The sequence below is a fragment of the Nicotiana tabacum genome, chromosome 18 (genome assembly GCF_000715075.1).
Source record: "Nicotiana tabacum cultivar K326 chromosome 18, ASM71507v2, whole genome shotgun sequence".
Taxonomy (NCBI): Eukaryota; Viridiplantae; Streptophyta; class Magnoliopsida; order Solanales; family Solanaceae; genus Nicotiana; species Nicotiana tabacum.
Genome location: NC_134097.1, coordinates 59,999,011 through 60,012,568, shown reverse-complemented (window position 1 = coordinate 60,012,568; position 13,558 = coordinate 59,999,011). Strand labels below are relative to the sequence as shown.

The following is a 13,558-nucleotide window of genomic DNA, read 5'->3' as shown; positions in this document are numbered from 1 at the left end:
AAAATGTGACGTCAGCTGACATAAGGTACCTATGAAGATCAGGTGAATAACAACGATATCCCTTCTGAACACGAGAATAACCAAGGAAGACACACTTGAGAGCACGAGGAGCTAACTTATCTTTCCCCGGGGCTAAGTTATGAACAAAACATGTGCTCCCAAAAACCCGAGGTGGAAGAGGGTATAAGGCTGACTGGGGAAACAATATTGAATGTGGAATCTGACCCTTGATGGGAGATGAAAACATCCTATTAATCAAATAACAAGCTGTGAGAACTGCATCGCCCCAAAAACGCAGCGGAACACGAGACTCAATTAGAAGTGTGCGAGCAGTCTCAATAAGGTGCCTATTCTTTCTTTCTGCAACCCCATTTTGCTGAGGGGTATAAGGACAAGATGTCTGATGAATAATTCCCTAAGAAGACATAAACTGCTGAAACTGAGAAGATATATATTCTAAGGCATTATCACTGCGAAAAATGCGGATAGAGACACCAAATTCGTTTTTGATTTCAGCACAAAAACTCTGGAATATAGAGAATAACTCAGAACGATCTTTCATTAAGAAAAGCCAAGTACATCTTGAGTAATCATCAATAAAGCTAACAAAATAACGAAATCCCAAGGTTGAACTGACTCTACTAGGACCCCATATATCAGAATGAACCAAGGAGAAAACAGACTCTGCATGACTCTCAACACTACGCGTAAAGGAAGCTCGGGTATGTTTCCCAAGCTGACACGACTCACAATCTAATCTAGACAAACTGGATAAACTAGGCACCATCTTTTGAAGTTTGGATAAACTCGGATGTCCTAAACGTCTGTGGATTAGATCTGGAGGATCTGTAACTAGACATGTTGTGGAAGGACTGAGCGAGTTAAGGTAGTAAAGACCTTCTGATTCACGACCTGTACCAATTGTCCGTCTCGTACTGCGGTCCTGCATAATAAAAGAATCATCAATAAAATATATACCACAATTGAGGGCACGAGTCAAACGACTAACAGATGCAAGACTAAAAGGACAACCAGGAACATAAAGAACGGAATCTAGGGTGATAGAAGACAATGGGTTGGCTTGTCCAACTCCTTGTGCCTTAGTTTGACATCCATTGGCTAAAGTAACAGTAGGAAGAGACTGTGAATATACAATATTCGACAAAAGTGATTTATTACCAGAGATATGATCAGAAGCGCCTGAGTCCATGACCCATGGTCCAAGAGTACTTGACTGGGAAACACAAACAAAAAAATTACCAGCAATAGGAGTGTCAGTCTGGGCAATTGAGGCTACTTGTGGAGATGTTTGCTTACTTACTCGATATTGAAGGAGCTCATTATATTCTTCTTTAGATACAGAAAAGCCCTGGTTACCTGTAGTCTCGCTCTGAGCAACGTAGGCATTTTTGGGTGGACGACCATTTAAGGAATAACACATTTCGCGAGTGTGTCCAAGTTTGTGACAATAAGAACACTTGGGTCTAGATCTCCCAAAACGACCGCCTCCTCGTCTATTCTCCATAGCTTGAGATGCCCGAACATCCACTGTCTGAGATGCAAGAACAAAGGAATCAAGTATCTGTGATGAAATCACTGGGTGACTTGGTGCTGCAGCAAGACGAAGTAATCGAGAGAATAATTCATCAACTGTAGGGACAGTCGGACTCGCCAAAATCTGGTCTCGTACTGAATCAAGATCATGAGGAAGTCCAGCGAGTGTAAGAACTAGAAACATTTTCTGTCGCTGCTCTTGTTGTTTTGACACACTAGCAGAAACTGGCATCAATGTGTCAAATTCCTCCATGACTGCCTGTACCTGACCCAAGTAAGTAGACGTATCTAATTCTTGCTTCTTTAAGTTTGTCATCCGTGATATCACATCATAGAAGCGAGATATATCATTAGTGTATAACGTACGAGCCTTTGCCCAAACCAAATAACATGTCTGGAATGGCTGAAACAAAGGCATCAACTTAGAATCAATAGAACGCCACAAGATGCTACATAATTGAGCATCAATTTTTGCCCAAAGCGCTATCGCCTTTTCATCTCCTTCGCTAGACTGTTTAATCAGATGATCTTGCACACCTTGACCTTTACACCACAACTCGACAGATGAAGCTCAAGCTAAGTAGTTTGAACCTCCCATTAAAGGTTCCGAGGTAATCATAACATTAGAGTTTCCAGAACACATGCTTTTAGACCCAAAAACATCAATTCCCAAAGACATCTTGTAAATTATTACCAAATAAGAGAAATAATCAACTGTAATCCACTGAAAATAGAGTAAGGAATACTGAACCAGAATAGGAAACTACTGTAGCAGTTGGAAAGTTACTGTTGCAGCCGGAAAATATTCAAAGTGGTCGGAATGAAATAAAAACAGTAGGGGTAGGATCGGAATTACCAGAAGACCAAACTGTTCTGAAGGAACTTTTTCAAAAAATGGCCGGAAGTCCACCCTTTTTTTTTTGAAATCACTATTCACGCCGGAAAAATAAAAAAGTGGTCGGAATTTGGTGTAACCTAGATGGGTAGGCTCGGAATTGCAAGGGAAACAATCTGTCCTGAAGAGTCGTCGCCAAAAAATGGCCGGAAGGTGGCCCACGCAACGTTGGAACTTCGCTGGAAAATTTTCTTTGGACAGCTACAGTACCGCCGGAGATTTTCACTGGGATTTGGTCGCTGGACAGTGACTACTCTTGTGGTAGTGTTGGATTTTGTGCACAATACTGACCGAGACAAAGCAGACGCAAAACAACTTTGAAAGTCGCCGGAAAAAAAGGGTTCCGGTGACTGATTTTACTTCCCGGAATCGCTGGAATTTATGCACAACGATAAATCTCTCACGATAGCTCTGATACCATGTGAGAAGGCACGGGAGAAAATATGATATATATTGATTTCTTGTATGTGATGCAATACAAGAGGTGTTATTTATAACTACTCTATACAAAGGGGATACTACTCCTATTCCAATGTGGGATAATTACATAGCTATCTCTAACAAACATAATCGAATCTTTCCTAATAATTAAGGCAATCAACACTCTCCCTCAAGTTGCTGTAAAGATGTCGCACATGCCCAACTTGCAAACCAGTGTACGAAAAGTTCGTTTGTTGAGACCCTTGATAAACATATCAGCTAGCTGCTTTTCTAGTGACACACGAAACGAGCTCAAGATACCACTCATAACTTTTTCTTTGATGAAGTGTTGATCAATTTCAACATGCTTTGTTTAGTCATGCTAGACTGGATTATGAGCTATGCTGATGGTAGCCTTGTTCTCACAATATAAGGAAAGTTTCCACTTTTAAGTGAGTCTCAATTCCTCTAGTAACTTTAGTAACCAAAGAAGTTCATACACACCTTGGGCCATAACTCTATATTCTGCTTCCGCAGTTGATCTAGCAACTACACGTTGCTTCTTGCTTCTCCAAGCAACCAAATTCCCTCATACGAGTGTACGATAACCGGATGTAGATCTTCTATCATCTAAAGATCCAGCCTAATCCACATCTGTATAGGTTTCTACCTGAAGGTGACCATGCTTGGATAAAAGTAGACTTTTGCCTGGAGCAGACTTCAGATACCGCAAAATGTGTAAGACAACTTGCATATGAGGATCTCGGGATCATGTATGAACTGACTCACCAAGCTGACTGAATAGGCTATGTCAGCTGTCAGGTCTAGTATGAGAGATAAATTAGTCTACCAACCAACCTCTGATACCTCTCCTAATCAACTGGCTTTCCAACTCCTGTGTAGCTTGTGATTACTTTCAATGGGCGATTCTGCTAGTTTGCAACCTGTCATACCAGTTTCTTTCAAGAGATCCAAAATATACTTTACTTTGAGAAATTAAGATTCCTCTTTTTGATCTAGCAACCTCAATTCCCAGGAAATACTGCAATTTTCCTAGATCCCTGATCTCAAATTCTTGTGCCAATAACTTCTTCAATGTTCAATCGAGTCATTTGTCTTTATCATCTTCTGTCATTACTATGTGATCAACACAAACTATGAGAAGAGTGAGTTTACCCTTTTGATGTATTATGAAGAGAGTATGATCAATATTGCTTTGTTGGTAGCCGAAGGAGATTATTGCTTTGCAAAATCTGTCAATCAAGCTCTATGGGATTGCTTCAGTTCGTACAGGGCTTTCTTCAGTCTGCACACCTTTCGTTGACTTTGTTTAGTATCAAATCCAGGAGGAATCTCTATATATACCTCTTCTTCTAAGTCTCTGTGAAGAATGTGTATTCTTCACATCAAACTGTTGTAAGTCCCAATCAAGATTAACTGCACAAGATGAAAGAATCCTGATAGTGTTCATTTTTGCAACAAGGGTAAATGTCTCTTGATAATCCACTCCATAAGTTCGAGTGAATCCCTTAGCCACCAATCTTGCTTTGAATCTTTCAATCGAGCCATCAGTTTTGTGCTTCACATGAAGACCTATTTGCAGCCAACCAACTTTTTGTCTAGTGGACAAGTTCTCAAGTCTCATTTTTTGACAAGGCCTTCATTTCTTTAATCATAGCTTGCTTCCATTTAGGATCTGCAAAAGTTTTCCTCCAATTCTAGGGAATAGACACAGAAGAAATAGACAAGGCAAAGGCTCTATAGGAGGGATACAAAGAATTATAGGAGACAAAAGTAGATAAAGGTTGTTTGCTGGTGCAAGATCCAACTCCTTCTCTGTGAGTAATAGGCACATCTAACTCATTCGGAAATATAGATAACTCACAAGTAGAAGAAGGTTCAGCTTCGGTAGATTGCATGATGGCTTCTTTTGCTTTATTTCTCCTTGAGTAAGTTTTCAAATCAGGACTATCCAAATGCCCAATTGTCTCCCCTTGAATTCTTTCTCCAATTTCACCTCATCTTGTGATGATATCATCAAGATGTCCAATAATGTAACTAGGTAGAATCACCTCTTCCTCCTTACTGCTCTCCCCTTAAAGAGGTGATGAGGTAATATTGAGGGCTCAAATTCTCGAAAGGTAACATCTATGCTAACAAAAGATCTTCTTTAGGGAGGATGATAACATTTGTAACCTTTCTGTGTTTGAGAATACCCAATAAAACACACTTTATAGCTCTAGGATCTAGTTTCCCAAAATTCCTAGTGTGGACAAAGCAAACACACTCAAACACCTTTGGAGGAACAACATATTCATTCTTATCCTTTAAAGCTTATAGATGACTTTGAAAATCGAGGGTTTTAAGTGGCATTCTATTGATAAGATAGGCAGCCACTAGAATAGCATCCCCTGTAAGGTTTTCGTAAATGCATGGTGAATATAAGAGGTTTTGCTACTTCTAACAAATGCCTATTTTTTCTTTCAGAAACCCCGTTTTGTGCACCAGTGGTAGGACAACTACTCTGATGGACTATCCCATTGGACTCCAAATAAGCACCAAATCTTTTATCCATGTATTCGCTACCATTGTCAGTTCTCAAGATTTTTATTTTGGCATCAAACTGAGTACCAATCATCTTATGAAATGACTGAAAACAAGAGAAAACGTCACTTTTGGTTTTTAACAAATATACCCAAGTCATCCTAGCGTAGCAATCAATGAAAGTAACAAGTCGACTACCAGACAAAGAAACAATTTAGGTAGGACCCCATACATCAAAATGAATAGTCATAAACGGAGTTGTGCTTCTATTATCACTCACAGGATAAAAGTTTCTAGTATGCTTGGCATATTCACATGCATCACAAAACAAAGATTCAAATTGAGTCCTTGAAAACAAATCGAGATATAACTTCTTCAAAACAAAGAATGATGGGTGTCATAACCCTCGGTGCCGTTGTATTATTTACAGTTTAGAGCTTTGGTGATACCACTAACAGACAAAAGATTGGCAAGGAACTCAGGGAGTTGGAGCACGGATGATTGTTTAATATTATCTTTCTTGGGGATGCATTTAACTCATTGTGTTTTTCTCCCTTCCTCTCCTATAAACCTTCTCAGTAAGAGTTGCATCAGACCCATTGTAGGTGGATTTAACTCATTGTGTTTTTCTCTATAATGCATTGTCTCCTGCAAAACCAGATGAGACCAGGTTTACTTTATTAAGTTCTAAATTAAACTATTTATGTCGGATAGCCTGAATATCAGTTTCTTTTTTTCCTTTTTTACAAAAGCTTCTTCTCTCTCCCCACCCTCTTAAACGATATTCCTTTCCCTGACAATTTGCAGGTTTATTACATGGTGGATTTGAACAATAATGGTCAGCTGCTGAACTTCTCTGGATGTGGTAATTCGAACATACACTTTACGACTTAAATAGAAGGAAAGTCTGCAGGGTTGTTTTGAGCATATCTCTATAATCCTGTCTTCCGCATTTTCATTGGTCATCTGTGATTGTTAACAATTTAACATGAAGCATAGTTTCCTAGGTATCAATTTTGGGAATGTCATAATGTAACATGATACAAACGTAGTCTAAATTATTTATTTGATAGGTAAAAGTAGTCAAGATTATTACCCTTTGTGGTTTTTGATTTACTCAACTAGGTGTAGACAAATATCAGTCAACAAAAAAAATGTATTTCAGAAATTCTATTAGTACTCTTTACTTTACTGCATAAAAAGTTCAGTGATGGGACCAGTGAAGAATTAACCGATGTGAGGCTTGATACACAAATCATCCCCAAGAAAGATAGTTTCAAGTACCTGGGGTCTAAATCCAAGGTAATGGAGAGATTGATGAGGATGTTACCATCGTATTGGTGCGAGGTAGGTAAAATGGAGGCTCGCATCCGGTGTCTTATGCGATAAGAATGTGCCTCCTAAGCTTAAAGGTAAGTTCTATATAGTAGTAGTGAGACCGACTATGTTGTATGAGGCAGAGTGTTGGCTAGTCAAGAATTCTCCTATCCAGAAAATAAAAGTATCAGAAATGAGGAGGTTGAGATGGATATGCGTGCATACTAGGATTGATAAGATTAAAAATGAGGACATTCAGGCCAAGGTAGGAGTGGCCGCATGGAGGGCAGAACGGTAAGCGAGACTTGGATGGTTTGGGCATGTGAAGAACAGAAGTGCAGATGCCCCGGTAAGGAGGTATGAGAGGTTGTCAGTAGGGGGTCTTAGAAGAGGTAGAGGTAGACCAAAAAATTGTTGGGGAGAGGTGATTAGGCAAGATATGGTTTTGCTTCAACTGACCGAGGACATGACTTTTAATAGGAAGGTGTGAAGGTTGAAGATTAAGGTTGTAGGTTAATAGGTAGTGGTGCGGGTTTCCGGACATTTCCAGTGTTATTAGTAGCAGTCTTGTATTCTAATATTGTAGATTTCTATCTTCGTGTTGTTTCGTTCGCCTTATTTTCTTTTATTTTATTCTCATTATTTCTTGTTGTTACTGCTCTTTTCTCATTTTTCCTTGTGCCGAGAGTCTATTGAAAACAACTTCCCTACAGTGGGTAAGGTCTGCATACTATCTTCGCTCCTTAGACCCCACTTGTGGGATTATACTGGGTTTGTTGTTGTTGTACTTTACTACATAAAAAACATTGTAAATATTTCTCATAAATAATTTACTCGAAAGTCCTCTAAACTTAAGAAGGCTTTTCTCGTGATGAAGACTTCTTAGATTATAGTACAAACTACCTTTAGACAATTGCATTTCGGGTTAAGCTACAGTGGTGTTTTGTTCCCATTCCACCAACCAAAAAACTTAGTTTTCTCATTGTTGAGCTCTTCTTAAGATTTCACATTGTTCTTCCCTTTTCAAAAGGGATAGTTATAGAGTTGAACCTAGGAAGGAAAAAGATGTAAAGGTCTAACTACTAATGTTCATTTTACTTCATGCTCATCTGTTGCTATTCTGAGATTCCTAGATTTATTAGAGTGATTGAAGTTCTGATGCATAGAGTTGCACATGATTCTCTTATTGCATTTTCTTTCTTTTGCCTTCATAAGAGCACTGAGATGCAATACTTTCGTCTTTCCAGGAAATACTTTTAACTGCAACCACCCTGTAGTCATGGAACTTATACTTGAAAGCTTAAGACACTGGTACATTCATTTCCTTTCACTTTCTGGCTGTCTGCTTTGGAGTTAGCTGTATTTTTACAGTTAATTACTCACTAATTGGTATCAATATATCATTATTTTAGTCACAACTAAACTAAGCTTTTCCCGAAGGTATGCGATTTTTGTCTTCAGTTTTTTGCCCAACACATGAAAGGTACTTGCAAATGTCAAAATTCTATGTACTTGTTCAATGTGCATAAAGTGTGTCACTGACATCTCTACTGTCCGATTTGCCGTATTCCCAAGGGTTTTTGTGATGGTTCCACAAGAATTGTACGTTCCCATGTGAAATACTTAGTGTCTAGCAAACTATGTTCATTGAGTCCTCTTTTTATTTTTTATTTTTTCTTTTGATGAAAATAATAACCAGTGGAACCTCTTTCCAGATGACACATACAAAGAGACCCACTAGCAGTCGAATAATTAGTGAATCTTAGAGATAGTCAGATAGAAACATATTTCAATGGTTGGTTTGTTTTTCTTCTATCCCATATATCTTTTTTCTTCAGTTATTTACTAGAGCATCTATAATCTGGAAGTCGATATGGGGCAAGTTTCTGGATCTGTTATGACATAGCCTTGAACACTTAACCAACTCTTTACTTGGTTATGTACACACAATGGTGTAAGCAGTTTTGCAGGTTGGTCAGTTGACATGGTTGAATATATGCTTTCTTAAATGCTTAGAAGTTTCTTGGAATGCTGATATGTTCACAAAATTCACTATGTTGGCTCCTATTGGATTGATTTGTTGAATGGAATACTTTGTCCAGGCTTATCCTTCTCTTTTCCTCCTCTGTTTTCAACGGTCTCTCCATATGCTTGTTCATATCTGGAATGTGAATACCTAATTGAAGTTATTACAGACAGAATGAACATTTTTTGCATTTTACCCAGGATGAATTGGTTGGATTCTCAATTAAATTAACTAACCTTTTTCCCATTGGATATTCACTTCTACCTTGTGCTGGAACAACTAAAGGGTCACCGAGTATCATGTCGATGGATTTCGCTTTGATCTTGCTAGTGTTCTTTGCCGAGGGACAGATGGTACTCCCATTAATGCTCCCCCCCTTGTGAAGGTGAAGCATTTATATACCTTTTTCATAATGGTGCATCAAAAAGGAATTCTGTGCGACGGAAAGCAACATAATAAGTTGATAGTGAAGTGACTAATATTCCACTGCCGTTCGCAATTTTCATGTTCACCTCAACCCTTCTCTATCATCACCTAGGATTGTTTTCCTTGTTGTTTTATCTTCTTTCTTGTCTCTTTGATTTTATTTGACTTAGAATTTCATCTTTAACACACTCAGCTCCAACTTTTCATGTGTTTAAAAAAGGATGACTGATAAATGCAGAGAAGGCTGAAATATGATGATATGGTGCATTCTTGCTTGTGAATGAACGAGATGCTACATACTTGAATGAAGTGATGCAATATTAATTATTAATAATAATACGTTAATGCAGGCAGATATTTGTTCTTGAAATAATGAATCTTTTTTACTCCCTCTGCTTCATTTATGTAACGTAGTTTGACTCAGCATGGAGTTTATGAAAAAAATGAGTTTTGGTACTTATGGTCTTAAAAGCTTAAAGGGTAAAAACTTTGCGGGGTCATAATATTTATGTGGCTATAAAAACTTCTCATTAAGGGTAAAATAAAAGTTCAAGGTTAAATTCTATTTTATTGAAATGGACTAATAAGAAAAGTGTATCACATAAATTGAAATGGAGGGAGTATTTGCTACTGAGATCGTAGACTTATTTTGTGGGTCTTTTTAAGATAAAGAACTTGAAATTCTTGAAATGAGTGTTAGATCAATCACACCAAAATGACTGTTTAAAAAGCCATTACATGACTGAGTTTTTCCTGATTGAGCAGGATTTCTTGCTACATTCACGATATTATGCTCATTCTTACCTCAGATTTTAATGAGTGATTTAGCATGTGTGTAGGCATGTTAAGCTAATGGCACCGTGTTCCTGTTAATCTATGAGAGTTAAAGGTTCATAAATATCCTTTCTGTCAACAAATGTTTGACTTGGAAGAGTTAAACTATAAGTGAACCGACAATAGCATTGAACAGTAATTCTGTCATCTTTTCTTAGATGCCCATAGTTTTATGTATACATTAGTGTTCAAAGATTAAAAGTTCATAAAACAATTTAGTGCAATGCCAACTATCAAGAAAAAAAAAATATTGTGATGCAAAGATAATTTTCATTTGTAACTTGGAATTTACCTGAGTACTACTTTTACAAAAAAGCTCTCCACACGAAAATGATTTAAGTTGATTGAGAGCCATATTAGTCCCCGTTTATAGGTTCTGGCTTGAGGAGGATGTTTTCGATTTCCTCTTTCTTGATTGTAGAGCAGTAATAATCATCACCTTTTGTACTTCCCAGATAATTTTCTTTAATGCTGCAGGCCATTGCCAAAGATAGTGTACTGTCGAGGTGCAAAATTATTGCTGAGCCATGGGATTGTGGAGGCCTTTATCTTGTTGGAAAGTTTCCAAACTGGGACCGGTAACATCTACAAGAACATTGTTTTATATTATTGATTTATCCTATTGTTGAGAAAGAAGAAAAATCATCTATTGCATCAGATTGTGTGAATGTGAAAACTAGGTTAGTGTGGTTGGATTTAGTCATTGAGTTGGTGGAAGGCCTAAAATAAATAAATAAATAAATATGTCGGCTCTCTGACAACTTACACCTTGAAGTGGTTATACAATCTACAGGGTGCGAGAGCAGGCAGAGGTTTTTAGATCATCATACCATCACCTATTATCAGAAAGGCTTTTCACGTGCTTGGCAAAAAGAAAAAAAAGGAGTAATAAAAGAATTGAGTCTGTACGTGAGGAAGCGTATTGCAGAGCTAATAAATAAGTAAATATGATGCCCCTCCTAATAGTTGAAATTTTAAAATGAAGTCATATCACAATTCATTGGACCTAAGTAGAATTGACTGATCCTATCCCAAATTCTTTGTAAGTGAAACATTATTACTTTTTTTTTTCTTTTTTAACCCCTCCCAAATTAGGAGGATCTATAGTGTTTCCACACTTCCCCTCCATGGTGACTCGAACCCAGGACCTAACGGTCGTAGGTGGAGGTGCTTTTACCAACTGAGCAAGCCTCACTTGTCAAAATTATTACTTTAGAGATGATGAAATGAGGCTGTTACATTGTAATAATAGCCCTCCATATTTTATAGGATGCCACCTTTTTATCATCTTTTGACACCTTTTATGATTGTTTTATTAAGATGAGCTTTTTATAGGGCCAGCAAGGTGCCCCAATTGTGAAATGTTTTAACAACAGGAGAAAAGAATCCCCTAATAGAGGTCATCGGTCGTTCGTAGCTCATATGTATTGTTGTGAGGTGCTGGATAAAAGTGATTGTTGTGCTATAGCTTGATACTCTAGGTAATCAATCTGCTCTGGTCAAAGTAATAGAGTCTGTTTGTTGGTGCTTTGTATCTCTACTAGTCACATGAAACATATAATGGTTGTTGTTGTTATTTGTTATTCTTGCATGGTGGTCAACCGTATAGTTTCCAACAAGTGTCTCGAATATGGCCTGACTTGTCACAATTATTTGCAGTAGGATCTGGTACCTTTACCTTTCCTTTTCTGATAGCCATTCTGTCCTTGCAAATTTCCATTCTTGGCAGCTAACAGAGGTTTCAGCTTAATTAGTTTTTGATAAACATGTATGTTCCATTCTATGGCGAAGTTTCATAGCATGATACTTATCTTGATAAACATGTATGCAGGTGGGCTGAGTGGAACGGGAAGTATCGTGATGACATTAGGAGATTTATAAAGGTGACTCTAGGAGACAATCTGAATTGAAAATTTCATTGAATTAAGTTTGTCATCGCAAACTTTTCCATTATATAACTGGTGAAGTACCAGGAAAAAACAGAAAAGTGACTAAATGTTTTCTCCTGATATAAAGAGGTTTAAATTGCATATATCCATGATTACACATAAATTGATAGGCTTCTAGTTTTTGAAGCTCAGTTTGTGTTGATTAGCATGATTCAAGGAGATTTGATTTAGGAGTGTTGATTAGCATGATTTCAGGAAATTTGATTATATTTAGGAGATCTGATTTGATAGATGGATTGATTGTATAGATTTATTTTATTTCCTTTATTAGCATTAAGAGCTTTGTATAAATTCCCTTGCTCATGGGATGTAAAATACAAAGAAATATACGAAGTCTTTTCTTCTTCTCAAAATCTACATGATATCAGAGCCATTGCTGTCTTTTTGAGGTGAGTTTTCTCCGTCACACCACTAGGGTTTCGTTTTTATCAAATAGATCGAGTTTTCTCTCTCTTGGTGGCTGTGTGCAACACAAAGTTCTTCTGGTCAGTTTTGTTTTTGGAATTTTCTTTTATATTAGGGTCGCTGGAGCATTCCGAGCCTATCCCTACCAGTTCTAATTTTTCCGTTCACCAGAGCTAAGGTTCGCCCGAGACCGAGATTTTTTTTTTTTTTTTTTTTTTTTTAGAAAAATACAACAATTAGGAAAAGTACAAATAATGGGGACAATAGCACCGGTATTGTTACCCATATGCCTTGGCTATATAATCACTCCTCTGCGCCTCACATTGCCTTATGATGGCAGCCTCATGTAGAGGATTCATGGTGTAGCTGCCGGCAAAGTCTCACGAGGGCATATAATCTCATAGCCGTGTCGATATTTTTCCAAAGGCATAGGACCAAGGCAACACAAACCGGGCTAAACCTTACCTTACTAATCCTATTGAGGCAAAGAAAAGGCCTCACCTACTAACAAGCATGTAAAAAATTAGAACTTGAACGGACCAAATATTCAATGATCATCACAGAGTTTATAACATACTCTGTGATGATATTACAAATGAGTATACTTATAAAATGATAAAATAGAATGTAGTAGGAATTAAATTCTTGTCCCTTCTTTTCCAAACTTGTAAAATCTTCAATTTGTAATTCTTTGTTGTTTTCCTCAACCGTGTTCAAAATGTATTCAAAAATCAGCATTTCTTTTTTGAACGGTTGGACCTCGTTGATGTAGTTGGGGCAGCCTGCTTTTGTTTGGCAACTCTCATTGGAGGTTGCCTAACATTTAAAAAATCACTAACCTTGTCGTCACAACTATTTTTCCTTGTATGAGTCTTCTTACCTTTGCCGCTAGTCATAGGTGATAAATCTCCTTTTCTTGTGGCCTCTGCTCTGCATTGTTGTATCATTGCATCTTCCTCTCCTTATTCAAAAATTTCTCTCCCCACATTCACAGATTGTGGAGCATTTTGGACGATGTCTAGTGTCACCAATGCAGATTGTCCCTTTGTATTTGTCACCATTGCCTTGCTTTGATGTTGTTCTGTTTTTTTTAGCTTATTCCTGCTCTTACTCACAGGACCAGTGCTATAGGCATTTGGATTTACAGGATTTAACGATGTAGAACTCACCATTGCATCCAAAAGCTTT

The 13,558-nt window shown here is 37.7% G+C and overlaps 1 protein-coding gene across 4 annotated transcripts in view; it reads left to right on the top strand.

Annotated features, from left to right (window-relative positions):
- Positions 1–13,558, top strand: part of LOC107771936 (isoamylase 3, chloroplastic) — an 85,495-nt gene that overhangs the window by 34,527 nt on the left and 37,410 nt on the right. For all 4 annotated transcript variants that reach the window (XR_012702070.1, XM_075236894.1, XM_016591399.2 and 1 more), the window contains exons 11-15: positions 6,221–6,278; positions 7,978–8,041; positions 9,042–9,141; positions 10,494–10,594; positions 11,848–11,899. Coding sequence is in view for 3 of the 4 variants with exons in the window: in XM_075236894.1 (XP_075092995.1) it covers positions 6,221–6,278; positions 7,978–8,041; positions 9,042–9,141; positions 10,494–10,594; positions 11,848–11,899 (375 nt within the window). In the remaining variant the exon portion in view is untranslated. The remainder of the gene's footprint in view (positions 1–6,220; positions 6,279–7,977; positions 8,042–9,041; positions 9,142–10,493; positions 10,595–11,847; positions 11,900–13,558) is intronic.